The sequence below is a fragment of the Hesperophylax consimilis genome, chromosome 24, assembly GCF_061612785.1.
Source record: "Hesperophylax consimilis isolate HC1 chromosome 24, BYU_Hcon_1.0, whole genome shotgun sequence".
NCBI lineage: Eukaryota > Metazoa > Arthropoda > Insecta > Trichoptera > Limnephilidae > Hesperophylax > Hesperophylax consimilis.
This window is the reverse complement of record NC_142859.1, coordinates 10,356,295-10,370,199: the sequence shown is the minus strand read 5'-3', so window position 1 is coordinate 10,370,199 and position 13,905 is coordinate 10,356,295. Positions and strand designations below refer to the sequence as shown.

Genomic DNA, 13,905 nt, shown 5'->3' with positions numbered 1-13,905 from the left:
ATGGAAGTGAGGCATGGAACTGGCAAAGGAAGGATAAAAGTAAACTGAATGCTGAAGAAATGAGATCTTTAAGGCGTATGTGCAGTGTACGATCGCGTGAGAAATGTAGAGAACCGCAAAGAATGCAAGACAAATGTAAGCATAGTGAGTAAGATTAAGAAAGGGACGCTTAGATGGTTTTGCCTGTCTTGAGAAAGACATGGCACGTTCAAGTGAATCAGATACGTCGGGTCTTGTCAAGAGTTAGAATAATAGACGAGTATGTACGAGAGATGTATGAATATGAATGAAGCAAGGAGTATCTCTCTGCCTACCATTCCTAATGGAAATGGCGTGAGGGTTAGTTAGTTAGTAACATTATTATAAACACCGTAGAAAACCAAGCCCTTTTTACAATTTAAAGATCTCTATTTCAATAAATTCCAAAAGATGTCGTGACAAATGTTTTCTTTGGAATGTGATTTTTCGAACGATAAGAATTGACAGCATTTATTAGTTTGTCCTTGGGCCAAGTAAAACTTTCTTTGTGCACTGTGTGATTGATATTTGGAATGGGTTCCGTTTTACAGGGTTAAGTGACTAAACATACATACTGAGTGAGTGAGCATTCGAACTTCTGCTCTAGATTATGCCATGCATTCCTCAGAAGTCCCCTACCTCTTCTTCTATTTCCTTGCGATTCATATACTCTCATTTCTCAGTTTATACTGTGCTTGTCCCAACAATTTAAGCGTCTCCTTTTTATCTTGTTATTTTGTATTCGGTCATAGTATGGTTTACCACACATTCACCTCAGGGATTTCGCTTCCTCTGACGAGTCCATGCTTCACTGACATGCGTTACGGTGGTACACCACGTCGGGTAAACTTTGGAATTGGGCTGCTTACGATAACACTCCCTATGTAGATGGCGATAAAGTAAAAATTCCCGCTCAGCACCAGCCGCATGTTTTGATTTATGCAAGAAGAAAAAATCATTTTTTTCTAAGTTCAAGCACAAATATTTAAATGTTTTACGATCAATTTATGAAGAACTTAATTTTCCACATTAAACAACAAAATTATAACCGAAAATAAGTTCGTGAGTAGGAGATTTTGAAGTTAAAAGCAGCTTTTATAAACCAGATATTTCTAGGATTATAAAAAGACTTGCTCGATTATTTCAAAGGCATCAAATTATCAAATGAAAAACATATAATTTAGCATTACTACGTATTATTAGTAAGGGTTCCATTATTACTCCTCAAAATGACAATTCAACGCACCTTTAAAAGACGATATAAAGTGATGGTTAAATAGTTACCTACGTAACCTATTTAACCTAATTATTGTTTCATCACTTTTCATGACTTTATTTCACTTTTTATAAGTGCGTTGAATTGTCATTTTGATGAGTTATCCGGTTAACAGTAGTAAGTTATAGACTGGTATAACTCCTGACCTCTCTTCTTCAGAGGAATTTTATGGCAAAGAAATAAAATAGCACACCAAAAACGATTTTTTAAATAATGTTTTTAAGTAAAGTTTCAACATAGCGATGTACAAAAAAGTACTTATCTAAGATATTTTAACAATCACATTTTCTCAGGAAGTACTCTCTGATAAGGAATATATTGATAACGTTATGATTTTGTGATAATAGACAATAAAGGTACGTTTGATCAGACAACACTTAAGATACTAATTTGTGATACACGTCAAATACGTAATATTGTAGCCAATATTCTAAATAACATTCGGCCTCCGTGGTCGTGGGGTAATGTTCTCGACTAGCAATCCGAAGGTCGCAGGTTCAAATCCGTCGTGCGCAAGTAAATTTTATTTGATGAATTTGTGTTACTTGCAACACTTTTCAGAGAAGAAGATACTCTCAGTATGGTGTAAGACCAGAGTGGAAGATACTACCAGTATCGCCTTGGTGTAAGACCACCATTCAGAATTGAAATGTTGCTCCAAATGGCTTTAGCCGTGTTTAGTGACTAGATCTGAATAGCCAGGTACTTCCCCACCTTCCTCTTTCCCTTCCCCACTTACCTTCAGCCTCACAACATCCCCCAATCGGGGATGCCATAGTCTCACTGGCTCCACACGGGAGCAGTTGGGACTCTTGTGAGGTATTCACTATAAAAAAATAAAAAAAGACCACCTTTCAATGGCTTTAGCCGTGTTTGGTGACCATATATCAATAACCAATCACCTTCCTCTTGCCCATCTCCTTCCCCTCCCCGCTACATTCAGCCTCACAACATACCCCAATTAGGGATGCCATAGTCTCACTAGCTCCGGACGGTTGGGAGCAGTTGGGACTCTTGTGTGATATGTTTACTCTAATTTGTCATCTTCGATACAAAACTATGTCTAGTATACGAGTATTTATATTCCCTGTTTTTTTCTTAGAATATTCGCTGTCCTGGGATAATATTCCTTATTCCCATTTGGAGCCAGTGAGACTGTGGGTTATTTAATGAGGCCGAAGGTAGTGAATAGGGGAAGGAAATTGGGAAGAAGACAGTACCTGGCTATTCGAATTTGATCACAAAACACGGCTAAAGTCATTTCAAGCAACGTTTCAATTCTGAATGTTGATCTGGGAAGGGCGATACTGAGAGTATGATTCACTTTATTACGTGCCGCAAATATACTGTATACAGGGCGTATCGGCACGTACCCGACAAACTTTAACCAGCTATTCCTTAGCACATTTGGAGTAAAAAATGTTATGGGCACTTTGCTGTCCGGTAACATTTTTTTTAAATTTACCATTCATATTTTCACCACATGTCACCACTGTTTTATCCTTTGTCAAAGTTTGAAAACCCATCTGGCAATATTTTATTCGAGTTTCGTTGAATAATATACGTACGTACTTACATTAGCGCGCTTTTACGATCACAACGAAATGGCATGGCACCATTCGTCTCATTTTTAGCTATTATTATTTAGTGTGTATGAAAGAGCGAACACGCATTTTGACACACTTGCTAATAACAGCTGTTGAACACGAGAAACAATGCCAATGACAGTGACGGAGTGTGGATTTTTTTTATCATTTTTTGTTTTTAATTGATAAAAAATGTTACCCGACAGCGCCCTTAACATTTTTTACTCCAAATGTGCTAAAGAATAGCTGGTTAAAGTTGGTCGGGTACGTGCCGATACACCCTGTATAGTTTTAAATTAGTAAATTGTGAAATATCACAAAATTAATAAAATAAAATTAACTTTTTTGAACCCGCGACTTCCGGCTTGCTAGTCGACTGCAACTAGACCACGGGGGTCGTCAATACACTCCACTTACACTTCTTACACTACTTTCTCCGTTCATCCGCTCTACAAATCCGATCCATTTAATCGTATTTCATTTCGCTTCCTTCAGCCTTGCATTTCTTCACTACACATTTCACCAATCAGGGTGGGTATCAACACTAGATTATGGACTGTTTTTTTTGCAATGTCCGCTGTCCAATATTTTTCAATTGTTCTTAAATAAATAGATCATCGAAAATTCATTATCAATCATCAAAAATACTAATTTACGTTGTGTGTCTGTTTGTGACTCTTGTTCAACGAATTTGAAGACTTGGATTTGCTATGAATTTTTTTAGTACCATTTTCAAAATTGGAACTGACTGTGTGAAAAATTCAGACAAAAGATAAATTATATCTACTATTTATAATACTTTAACAAAAAAAATATTTTAATGTTGTTATTTTTAATTTGAAATATAATATCCCGTGATTTTTAAGGATCTGCGCTTGTTTATAATATTTAAGGTGTTATTTCTTTGTTAATTTAAAATGTTATTTCTTAAAACGCACGTCTAGATTTTCAACAGATTTATGAACAGCTATACAAATAATAGTAAATACATAAAACTGTAGGTACAGCATAATTATTTACATCGTCAATCACTGTTACACAACATGAATACAACATTTATTTTTTTTATTAAAGAAACTGTTAGAAGAGATTTTTTTTTTCATACCGCACAAGAGTTACAACTGCCCGGAGCTATCCATTCAAATTGATGGTCTTTTACCAGGGTCATAATAAAAGTATCTTTCACTCTAGAATCCTCCTCAAATATACAGGGTGTACGGGGTTAAACACACAAAGTTCGGAAGGTTATTATTAAAGAAAAACAAACATCAGTTTACGAATAACCTCACAATATTTTAAAATCTCCTACTACCACCACAGTAAGTGGAAAATGTTGCTTGTTTTGTGATGGAGGACTTGAACAGTTAGTCGAGGAATTTAACTCACTACTCCTGGGTGGGACCCAAAAGCGATGTCAACTCAGCCACCGACCGGTCAGGTTCCAACTTTTTTCCCATAAAAAATATTTTACCAAAGATAACATCATTCTTTCAATACAAACAATTCAACTTTTGTTCCTGAAAAATACCTTAAAACTCCTTTTTTATTTGTACTATCGCGTAGAATTACCTCTCGAAGTTTGTGCACTTTACCCCCGGTTACCTTGTGTTATTACATTCTTACCGAATATTTTTTTATATTTATTAAATGTGCACAGCTAACATGTCTCCCCATATTTTTTTTAAATCGCTACTTAATTCTACTGTGTTCAGTCTTTCTTTAATTAAATTTCGTACAGTCATAAACTGCATATCAACAATTTCGTCATGATATCATAATACCAATGCCTAATGACTCATGAGGGAAATGTTGTCACAGCATGTTTTCAAACATAAATTGACACGTATAAAATAGATCCATATCTGAATTATAAGAAGCCAATGACACACGAGTAATATATTTATATATATATTAATATATTTTATATCTCATTTCTATGCTGTCCACATTAGTCACATCGAATCTCTCCAACATCGCTTCCTACGGCGAATTGCTTGGAGGTTAGGACTCGAAAGAGGCGATTACTCATATGAGGAAATTGAACAAACTTTAAACCTATCTTCTTTAGAAAAACGTAGAAAAGACTCCGATCTAATTTGCATATTTAAAATAATCAACAGAATAACCGACTCACCTGAACTGTTACAACTCATTCAATTCAACATCCCTTCACGTAGACTCCGAAATAATGAATTGTTGTTCCTCAATCACCACTCAACTAACTATGGGTACCATTCTTCTTTGTCCAGAATGTCGAGACTTGTAAACTCAAGTCAAAGCATTGAATTTTTTGGTGTAAGTCTAAATGACTTTCAAAAAGCGATACGTAATGTGTAATTTTACACAACATAATCTTTATTGATGCTCTGACTTGTAGTTATTGACTTGTAGTTATTTTCTATATGTACATTTTCTATTTTACATTGTCTTTGCCCTTCACATTCATGTACTCTCCATTCACTGTCATCTATGTTTTCTTATTCGTGTCAATATTATGGTTTTAATGGACATATTGTCCGTAAATTAATAAATAAATAAATAAATATGCATTTCACTTTCAGCGGAAGATATGACTCCTGATGACATGCTACAAACACTTAAAGACCAAAATAAAAATATCTCCCAAGCGATACCCAGCATTATCGAAAAAGTAGTCTTAGATGAAGAAGATGTTTCCCAACCAGAAGATTATGATTACGGGTATGACGACGAGGAAGATGATCCTGACAACCCAATAACCATATCCCCAATCCTTTATGAAACAAAGACGATTTTAGAAGCCGAAACTCTTCAAAACGCTACACAAACAGACACAATGGAAAAAGTATCAACATTTGAAATAGCTGGAAGCTTAAATAAAGATGATAAGAAAGATATTGATACAAAAACCGAAAATATTACCGAAGATGATGATGCAAATGTTATTTCAGTCGCAATAACTGGAAGTATTAACCAAGGTGTTGAGAAAGACACAAAAACAGAAGATATTGACGAAGATGGTGTGAAAGATACTGTAGCAGAAACCAATACAGAAATTATTGACGAAGAAGATAATGTGAGGAAATCTACATCCCTAGACACCCCATCAGAAAATTTGAAAGAAAGCGATAAGAAACAACCCCTGACACCTGTCGAAATATCTGCTGATTTCGATGAAAAGGCTTCGGATTTAGAAGAACTGGCTGTCGTCCCAATTCCAAAAGTGAATGTTGAACCAAGGATTGTTACCAGGATGATCAATATCACAATCGATACGGAAGAGTACACGTATGTTGTGTCCGATAATTTCCCAAAGCCTTATCCAGATGAAGCTGTCAAAAATGAATATATTGTTGGATTTGGACCTGGATTTGGGGTGGAGATGATAGTCAAAACCATCGATTTTGAAGCAGAGGATTATTTACTGATTAGGCCAGGTACATATAAATATTTTTTCCATAACAATAATGAATTAAAACTCTTAAAAAGGTATATATTTCAAAAACTGTTATGTTCCGTTGTAATCTTTCCCTGATTTTTGATAAACGAAATTTAAACTAGGACAAATTGAGAATAAAATTTCGATGTTTGAAGCTTATTTAATAATAACGATTTCCGAGTTATTACAACAAAATATTATATATATTTATATATATTGCCAGTTATTAATAGCGCACTATAATTTCTCCCTCGTTCTTATAAACAATGTGTATTTCTGAAATTGAGGTTACAACCTAGTTATAATATCGAAGCATTACTGTTCTTCGACTTTTCGTTTAGAAAAGTCGTAATTATTGAGGTAATTATGTATTAATAAAACCAGAATACAGAATTCCGCTGTAATTTCTGAGGGAAGACGTTCAGTTGATGCCCCAGGAAAAGTTGTAGAAGCAACTCCGAAAGGCTATGCCGAGAGAGGATAAGCCTATCAGAGGTGATTTTTTCTTAGGAGTTTATGTGGAGTAAACTCTCAAATAGTAGTAATGACAAAGAAGATAAACCTGAATTATAATATTACTACATTTTGAACAGCGCGCCACCACGCTTTACTCATAAATCCGACGGATCGCGGATTTATCGCGGCGCACCGTCCACTAGCATTTTCCATACATTGTGCACGTGACATCCGAGTTTTTGATAAAATTCGTCACATATTCGATCCTTTAGAACCCACATTGAGAATTACGAGGTACCGCCACTGCGCTTGCTATGGAGGGAGTCCACCGAAGCACGGGACAGGAATGCCTGGAGGCGCCTTAGCAAGGCGGAAGAACAAGAGGAATAAGAAGAGATGAAATGAGATTTTTACAATTTTTACAACTTTGTGTCTTTCTCAGGTGGCGTTCTGTCTTCAGAGAGACAGGTTTTGTTCAGTTATTACCTGAAAACGGAAAAGAAGTACAAACTCCTACATCTAGACGAGCTATACATTGAGTTTATGACCAAAGAAAAGTCGGAACCAAACACACACAGGGGATTTGAAATTGCCTTCAAACGCGTTGGTAAGAATTTTTTTAACCTTTTCCGATTTTTCAACACAACATTTTTTTTCCGTATCGTTCGATAAATATTTATGTATTTTCATTAATTTTTTCCAACACATAAATGCAGTGCAGAGGATTACCTAATTAAAAAAGCTAATTTCGGTTGAGTATCTGACTATAAATCCGGTCCAATGAACTTTTCAAAATTGGAAGTGTTTTTTGGAGGAACGGATTTGTCGAGAATTCAGACCATTCCCATTGATGTATCACATTTAGATGAGACATGAAGCGAAAAACTTCGTTCCACTTTTTTTACCTCCGATTAATCCAATTTGACCTCCAATGGTCCCAACGCTCTAACGCCAAACTACCGTAAACTACCGAAACCTGTCCTAGCGTACTACTATTCTCGTGATAATAGTAGAATACATTTCGATTATCAATACACAATAGCGCCTATATAACTATCCCGTGATTTTTAACGGGTCTCCGTTACAAACAAACAGCCTTACTAAAAAACGTGGTGTAAATATTACGCGGCGCGTAGTAAAACTTATCGTATTATCATGGCGTTTGTTTTGTTAAAACTGCCTTAGACCAGGCTCAAGGCCGGCTTTACCACAGTAACGTTGAACGGGCGTGTAAGAATCTAGTTAGTAAAACATTATGTGTTTATATAGTTAGATAAATTTAAATAATTAAATACCACGTCAACTTAGTTGACATCACCAAAAATAAAAGGTTAAACGTGAATTAAAGGAGGTTATATAAAATCCAGCTTGACTATTGCACCCCTAGTTTTCGGGTGTGTTGTGAGGTTGAAGGGTGGGAGAGGGGAAGGAGATGGCCAAGAGGAAGCTAGAGAAGGACTTTGGCTTTCAAATCTGGTTATTAAGCATGACCAATAAATGCATGTTGAGTTTGTTGTAAAATACCCTGTTTGGGGATGCTATAATCCCACCGGCTCCGGACAATTGGGAGCAGTTGGAACTGAAAAACGAAAAAAAAACTTAACTTCCTGAAACACTGCCACTATGTGTTCATCGGTTTCTTTGTACGAGCATAACAACCGGTTCCTCCATCGCAAAGATAGAAATTTTCTAATTTAATCATGTTTATTTTGACGCGTTTTATCTCTACGAACAAAGATAAGAAAAATATCTATCAAAATTAATTAATTCTGTTTCCTTCCATTCATAAACAAATAAGTATTGTTCAATGTTCAATCTTGAAAATTTATGTTATAAAATAAACCTAATCAAAAATCGAAAACCTGTTATCATATTGCATTGATTTTTAATCTTATCACATGTCGTCCCTTATCGAAGACTTACTTTGGAAAAAGACTATTTTCCTAAATTTTACGAAAAAAAACATTATTCTTACAACCATTTATTTTTTATAGCATGTTTTGATGGTAAAAGAATTTTAGAAAGCTCGTCCGTTCCATTTTAAAGTCTTGTGACGCCATGGGAATTTACATCAAATGAAGTCACGTAGTTTTGAATCTCCTCCGCGAAATAGTCCCGGGCGATATCGAAAGACGTCAAAAAAGTTTTTTTTTAATTGCCGACGTTCAGAATGATTTAAAAATTGTGTATTTCAAATAATTGTATTTTTCAAAAAATAATAAATTTAAAAAAATTATAATTTTCAAAAAATATTATAAATTGAAAAATTCAAAATTTCTGAAGAATCAAAAATCTAAAAAATGGGAAGTTTAATTATTTTAAAAAGTAAAAAAAATATGTTGGGAAAAAAAATGTTTAAAGTTCAATTTGATAAATCTCAGGTGAAATCATCACCACGACCACCCCTGAGCCCACGGAGCCTCCCCCACTGACAGTGGCCCCGCTGAACGAGACGGTCCTGTACCTCGGTGGTAAGACCGCCGCCCAGTTCGTCAACATCTCTACAGATTTTAGATTTGAGTTAGCGGCCATTGCGGAACTGTACTGTAACGATAAAAACATCACAATCGATGAAAATATTACCATGTAAGTCCAAACAAAATATATTTTTTATTATTTTTATGTGTTTCTGCTGAAATCTGGAGTCTCTATTCTGGAGCCCTGATATATCGCACTCCCGCAACAAGACCGCTCTAAGTCAAAGCATGACAAACTGTGATAAAGGATTTTAAAGTTTTGCTTCTTCATTGTGTATATGGATATAAACGGTGTCCGGAAACTCGTGGTACAAAGTGGTGTTTCGTTTACGAGTAAATTATGTCCGGAATTGGAATTGTTTAAGAATTTTGGTTAAAAATCTGTTGCTAGGGGGTTAATATTAGCAGGGTCAAAGCATTAACCCAGCTCAAAAATTAAAAAAAAAACAAAAAAACAAAAAAAATTTGGTTTATAATTTGATAGCCTTAAAAATATTCTATGCTATAATTATAATTTAATATTGGGAGTAGAACACACCGGGTCATTTTAAGTATTTTTATATATGCCTAAAAATATATTATTTCAGGCCTAAAAATGATTTGAAATGTAAAATCTTCTACCGACGAACCTTTTTTCGGATTTTCTTTTATTGACCCTTGAAGCAAATCAAATTGTTCATGCCTTAAACAACGGAGAACAGGTCGTTTTTAAGCCTGGGGAAAAGCTCAAAGTTTCCTCTGAGGAGTTTGTAATAAAATTAAATCAAAAGTTAAAAAAACACATATTTAGAATGGTTTACGAAACAATTTTAAAATGACCTTTTTGAAAAATAGTAGATTAATTAATTACTTAATTAATAATTATTGAAATGTTTTAATGTAAAAAAGAAATTGCCGTAAACGACCCTTATTCTAACAGCATTTAAAAAGGTTTAAAATCTTTTTCTGATAAACACCTCTTATTTCTGAAATTCGAATAGGAAAACTCAGGCGCGCTTTTCTTTGAAAGCTTTTATATTTCTCGCCTGGCAGCCATTACGGTTTCCCGCGCATGCGCTGTGAGCTGAAAGGCTATTTTCGTCTTGCGTCAATTTCCTCAAACGACGGAGTGCTTCGCTAGCTTTATAACCTCAAAATAAACACCAAAATAATCACGCACACAATCGAGTTGTGGAAAAACTCAGTTAAATTTATAAAAAGCACAATTTTCAGTGCATTTAAAGATAAATAAGTTCGTGTTTGATATAATAAACGCTGTCGCAAATGTGTTAACTTCCTAACAATGTTTTTCTGTCACGGAAACATCTTTTTCTATTAAACTTATTTTTGGCTATGTCCCAATTTTCAACGATGTGAATTTGTTTGTTTATGACTTTGGGCGATATTTTGTGATTGTTATTATGCAATTTTCTTCAAACGATGCGGTACATGCGGCATTGCGACGGGTTGGATGATATCGATCGGTTCGGAATGGACTCGGTACCAAAGCGAAACTTGTAAACATAACTGCGTGTACTGTACAGTACTAATTTAAACAACTGGCAGTGGTTTAGTGTTGACGAATATCTTATCAGTGTAAAGGAATTATTGATAAAGGCGTTGTTATTATTTCTAGAAATTTAGATCAACATTAAAAGTGCGTTTGTGGTTGAATGAGGGAGTGAAATGTTAACCCAAATTGTGTGGTAAAAGTAATATATTTATACAAAATGATTCCATTATTGGATAAAAATAACCTGGCCATCAGCGCTATGGTGACTTGTGTAATGCAAGTCATCTTCTTTGTGATAGCCGCAGCTTTTCAGTGCGATAAACTGACTGACTTTACCGGCGGAGCAAACTTTGTGATCATCGCCTTGATGACCTTCTTCCTCGGACAAGTCGGAAACCACGCCAAATCATACGACAGTAGACAACTGATGGTCACAGTCTTTGTGTGCCTCTGGGGAGCAAGACTATCAGGATACCTCTTGTACAGAATCGTCCAGATCGGTAGGGACAAGCAGTTTGAAGATCGCAAGAGCAATATCGTTAGATTTGGAGTCTTTTACACCTTCCAAGCTTTCTGGGTGTTCATCGTCAGTCTTCCAGTAATCATCATCAACTCTCCGCATCACACTTACCCTAAAGGCCCTAAGACAATGACTACATTAGATTCAGCTGGAACCGGGATATTCTTTATTGGACTTCTAGCTGAGACATACGCAGATCTGCAAAAGTTCTCGTTTAGACAGGATCCAGCGAACATCGGGAAATGGTGTAATGATGGACTTTGGAAGCTGTCGAGGCATCCTAATTACTTCGGAGAGATTGTTCTTTGGTGGGGCATCTTCATCATATCTTTGAATGTGATCCAAGGAATGGAATGGATAGCAATCCTGTCTCCGATTTTCACAACACTCATAATTTTGTTTCTTTCTGGGATTCCTTTGCTCGAAAGGTCTTCAGATGAAAAACACAAAGATAACCCAGACTATAGATTTTACAAGTCTTCTACGTCTCCGTTGATTCCAATTCCCCCAGCTATCTACGAAGAAGTTCCGAGAGGCTTGAAGTTTATACTATGCTGCGAGTTTCCTATGTACGATTCCACCAACGAAAAAACCCCAGCTCCTACTGTAACTGAATCAACGAGTATATCCATGGTCCAGTCGCAGACATAGCTAGTACTCAGCAGTCACGAGCACGTGGCTGCTGGTGGTAAAAAAGACTTCCGAGGCTCCACTCCGACAGCCTTGTGATACCCCGCGCAACAGACTGTGGTGCAGCTGACCAAATATAATACCACAGAGGAGATAACGGTCCACGGTGAGATCATCAGGCACGAACAGGAGAAGTACGCCGAACACAGCAAGATGAATGGTGGACAGCAGATGCAGATGATAGAAGAGAACATAAACGGGGAAAGGAACCATCCAAGCAAAATTGTTGAAGAGAAATTGGTTTGAATTGACTGGGCGTCGTTGAAAGAAACATTTTCAGATAATATTTTACTTTGTTTCTGAAAGATAACACTGTCCAATTTGTCTTCGAAAAATTCTACTTCGCTTAAGTTTATAAGTCTAAGTGGTATTTGTAGTGATTTATGTTGTCAGTGGTGCGATTACAGAGCATTCAACGTTATGTCATTTGATCTAACTTACTCAGCATTGATGAAGACTAGTTTTTAACCCACGTACCGGGAGCCAGTAGCGGTATGGCATTCCAATGGAGGTATGTTTTGAGGGTGAAGGAAATGGTGAGAAGGCGATAAGAAAAATGAAAATTGAGAAGTTCCTGGTTATTCACTAATCACCTAACACGGAGATGCCATTTCCATTAACGTTACAATTCTGAAAGACATAATAATGTATATTGTTTTGTTAGTATTATTGAATAAGCTGGCAGCATTCCGCTGATGCGAATATATCTGATTTCACAATAAGTTTAACAGTTATAAAACAATGTCACTACAAGTGCCACTAAATGAAATGTTATAAATAAAATTATCAACAGCAAAGTATTTTTCGAGATAATTCAATATTCCTTTTAGTAAAATTGTAGAATTCCACTTCAATCATACGAAGAAATTACTGAAATCAAACTTTGTTTCAGCTTAATTAGGTACTATGAGAAACAAATTTACGTCGGAGGAGAGTTACAATATTTTTCAAAGTTACAAATCAACCGTGTTTAGACGGCATTCTATTTTTTTGTATGATCAAATAACCTATAATTGGTATGAAATAACGTTTGCCACAGTTTGGTTTCAATCTCAAAAACTAAGAATCTAATAACATATTTTGTGCATCTTACCCGGATTAAATATAAGTACTTGTTTCTTGTACTAATTAAGTTCAAACAAAGTGTTATTTCAATAATTTGAGCGTATTAATATTGAGGTGGAATTCTAGATTTTAATCCTAATTTTTTTATTGTGGCAAAGTAAACTCTTGGGGCAAAGTAAGACACTTTTACGATATCGAATAGCTTGTGCAATCGTAATTGTACCTACAGCTAATGAATAACATGTTAATTCTATAGGCTTGATTGGTATATGGGAATATTTAAGTCTTCCTACTTTTGGTGCACTCCCCGTTGTAGAATAATCCTTAGGGTAGGTGTGCATTACTGTTATACAGAATGTAAAATACAATCGAAACTAAAATTGCAAGTTTTTGCGTGACTGCATCGACATTCCACATACTCATGTCAAGGGAATTGTCACGCCCTAACCTTACCTAATAACCTTACCTTACCTACTAACCTAACCTAACCTAATAACCTAACCTAACCTAATAACCTAACCTAACCTAATAACCCAACCAAACCTAATAACCTAACCTAATATAACCTGACCTAACATAATAACCCAACCTAACCTAATAACCTAACCTAACCTAATAACCTAACCTAACCTAATAACCTAACCTATCCTAATAATCCAACCTAACCTAATAACCTAACCTAATAACCCAACCTAACCTAACCTAATAACCTAATCTAACCCAGCTGTGATTCTCTTATTTTATTTCTGCACCATTTGGCCGATCCCCACTACGCTCTCTTTCTTTAATGTGCACACAGCACAAGAGTACCAATTGTCCGAAGTGGGACTGTGGGATCCCCGATTGGATATGTTGTAAGGCTAAATAAATAAATAAATAAATATTTCACAATTTACTCATGTAAAAT

At 35.7% G+C, this 13,905-nt stretch overlaps 2 protein-coding genes across 2 annotated transcripts in view; both read left to right on the top strand.

Moving 5' to 3' along the window:
- Positions 1-13,905, top strand: part of LOC149411891 (uncharacterized) — a 36,079-nt gene that overhangs the window by 2,085 nt on the left and 20,089 nt on the right. Inside the window, exons 2-4 of the mRNA XM_089646535.1 lie at positions 5,442-6,296; positions 7,197-7,361; positions 9,136-9,340. Of these exons, the coding sequence (XP_089502661.1) occupies positions 5,442-6,296; positions 7,197-7,361; positions 9,136-9,340 (1,225 nt within the window). The remainder of the gene's footprint in view (positions 1-5,441; positions 6,297-7,196; positions 7,362-9,135; positions 9,341-13,905) is intronic.
- LOC149411892 (uncharacterized) lies at positions 10,332-12,619 on the top strand. Its single transcript, XM_089646536.1, has one exon. The coding sequence runs from the start codon at positions 10,941-10,943 to the stop codon at positions 11,892-11,894; it is 954 nt and encodes a 317-aa protein (XP_089502662.1). The 5' UTR covers positions 10,332-10,940; the 3' UTR covers positions 11,895-12,619.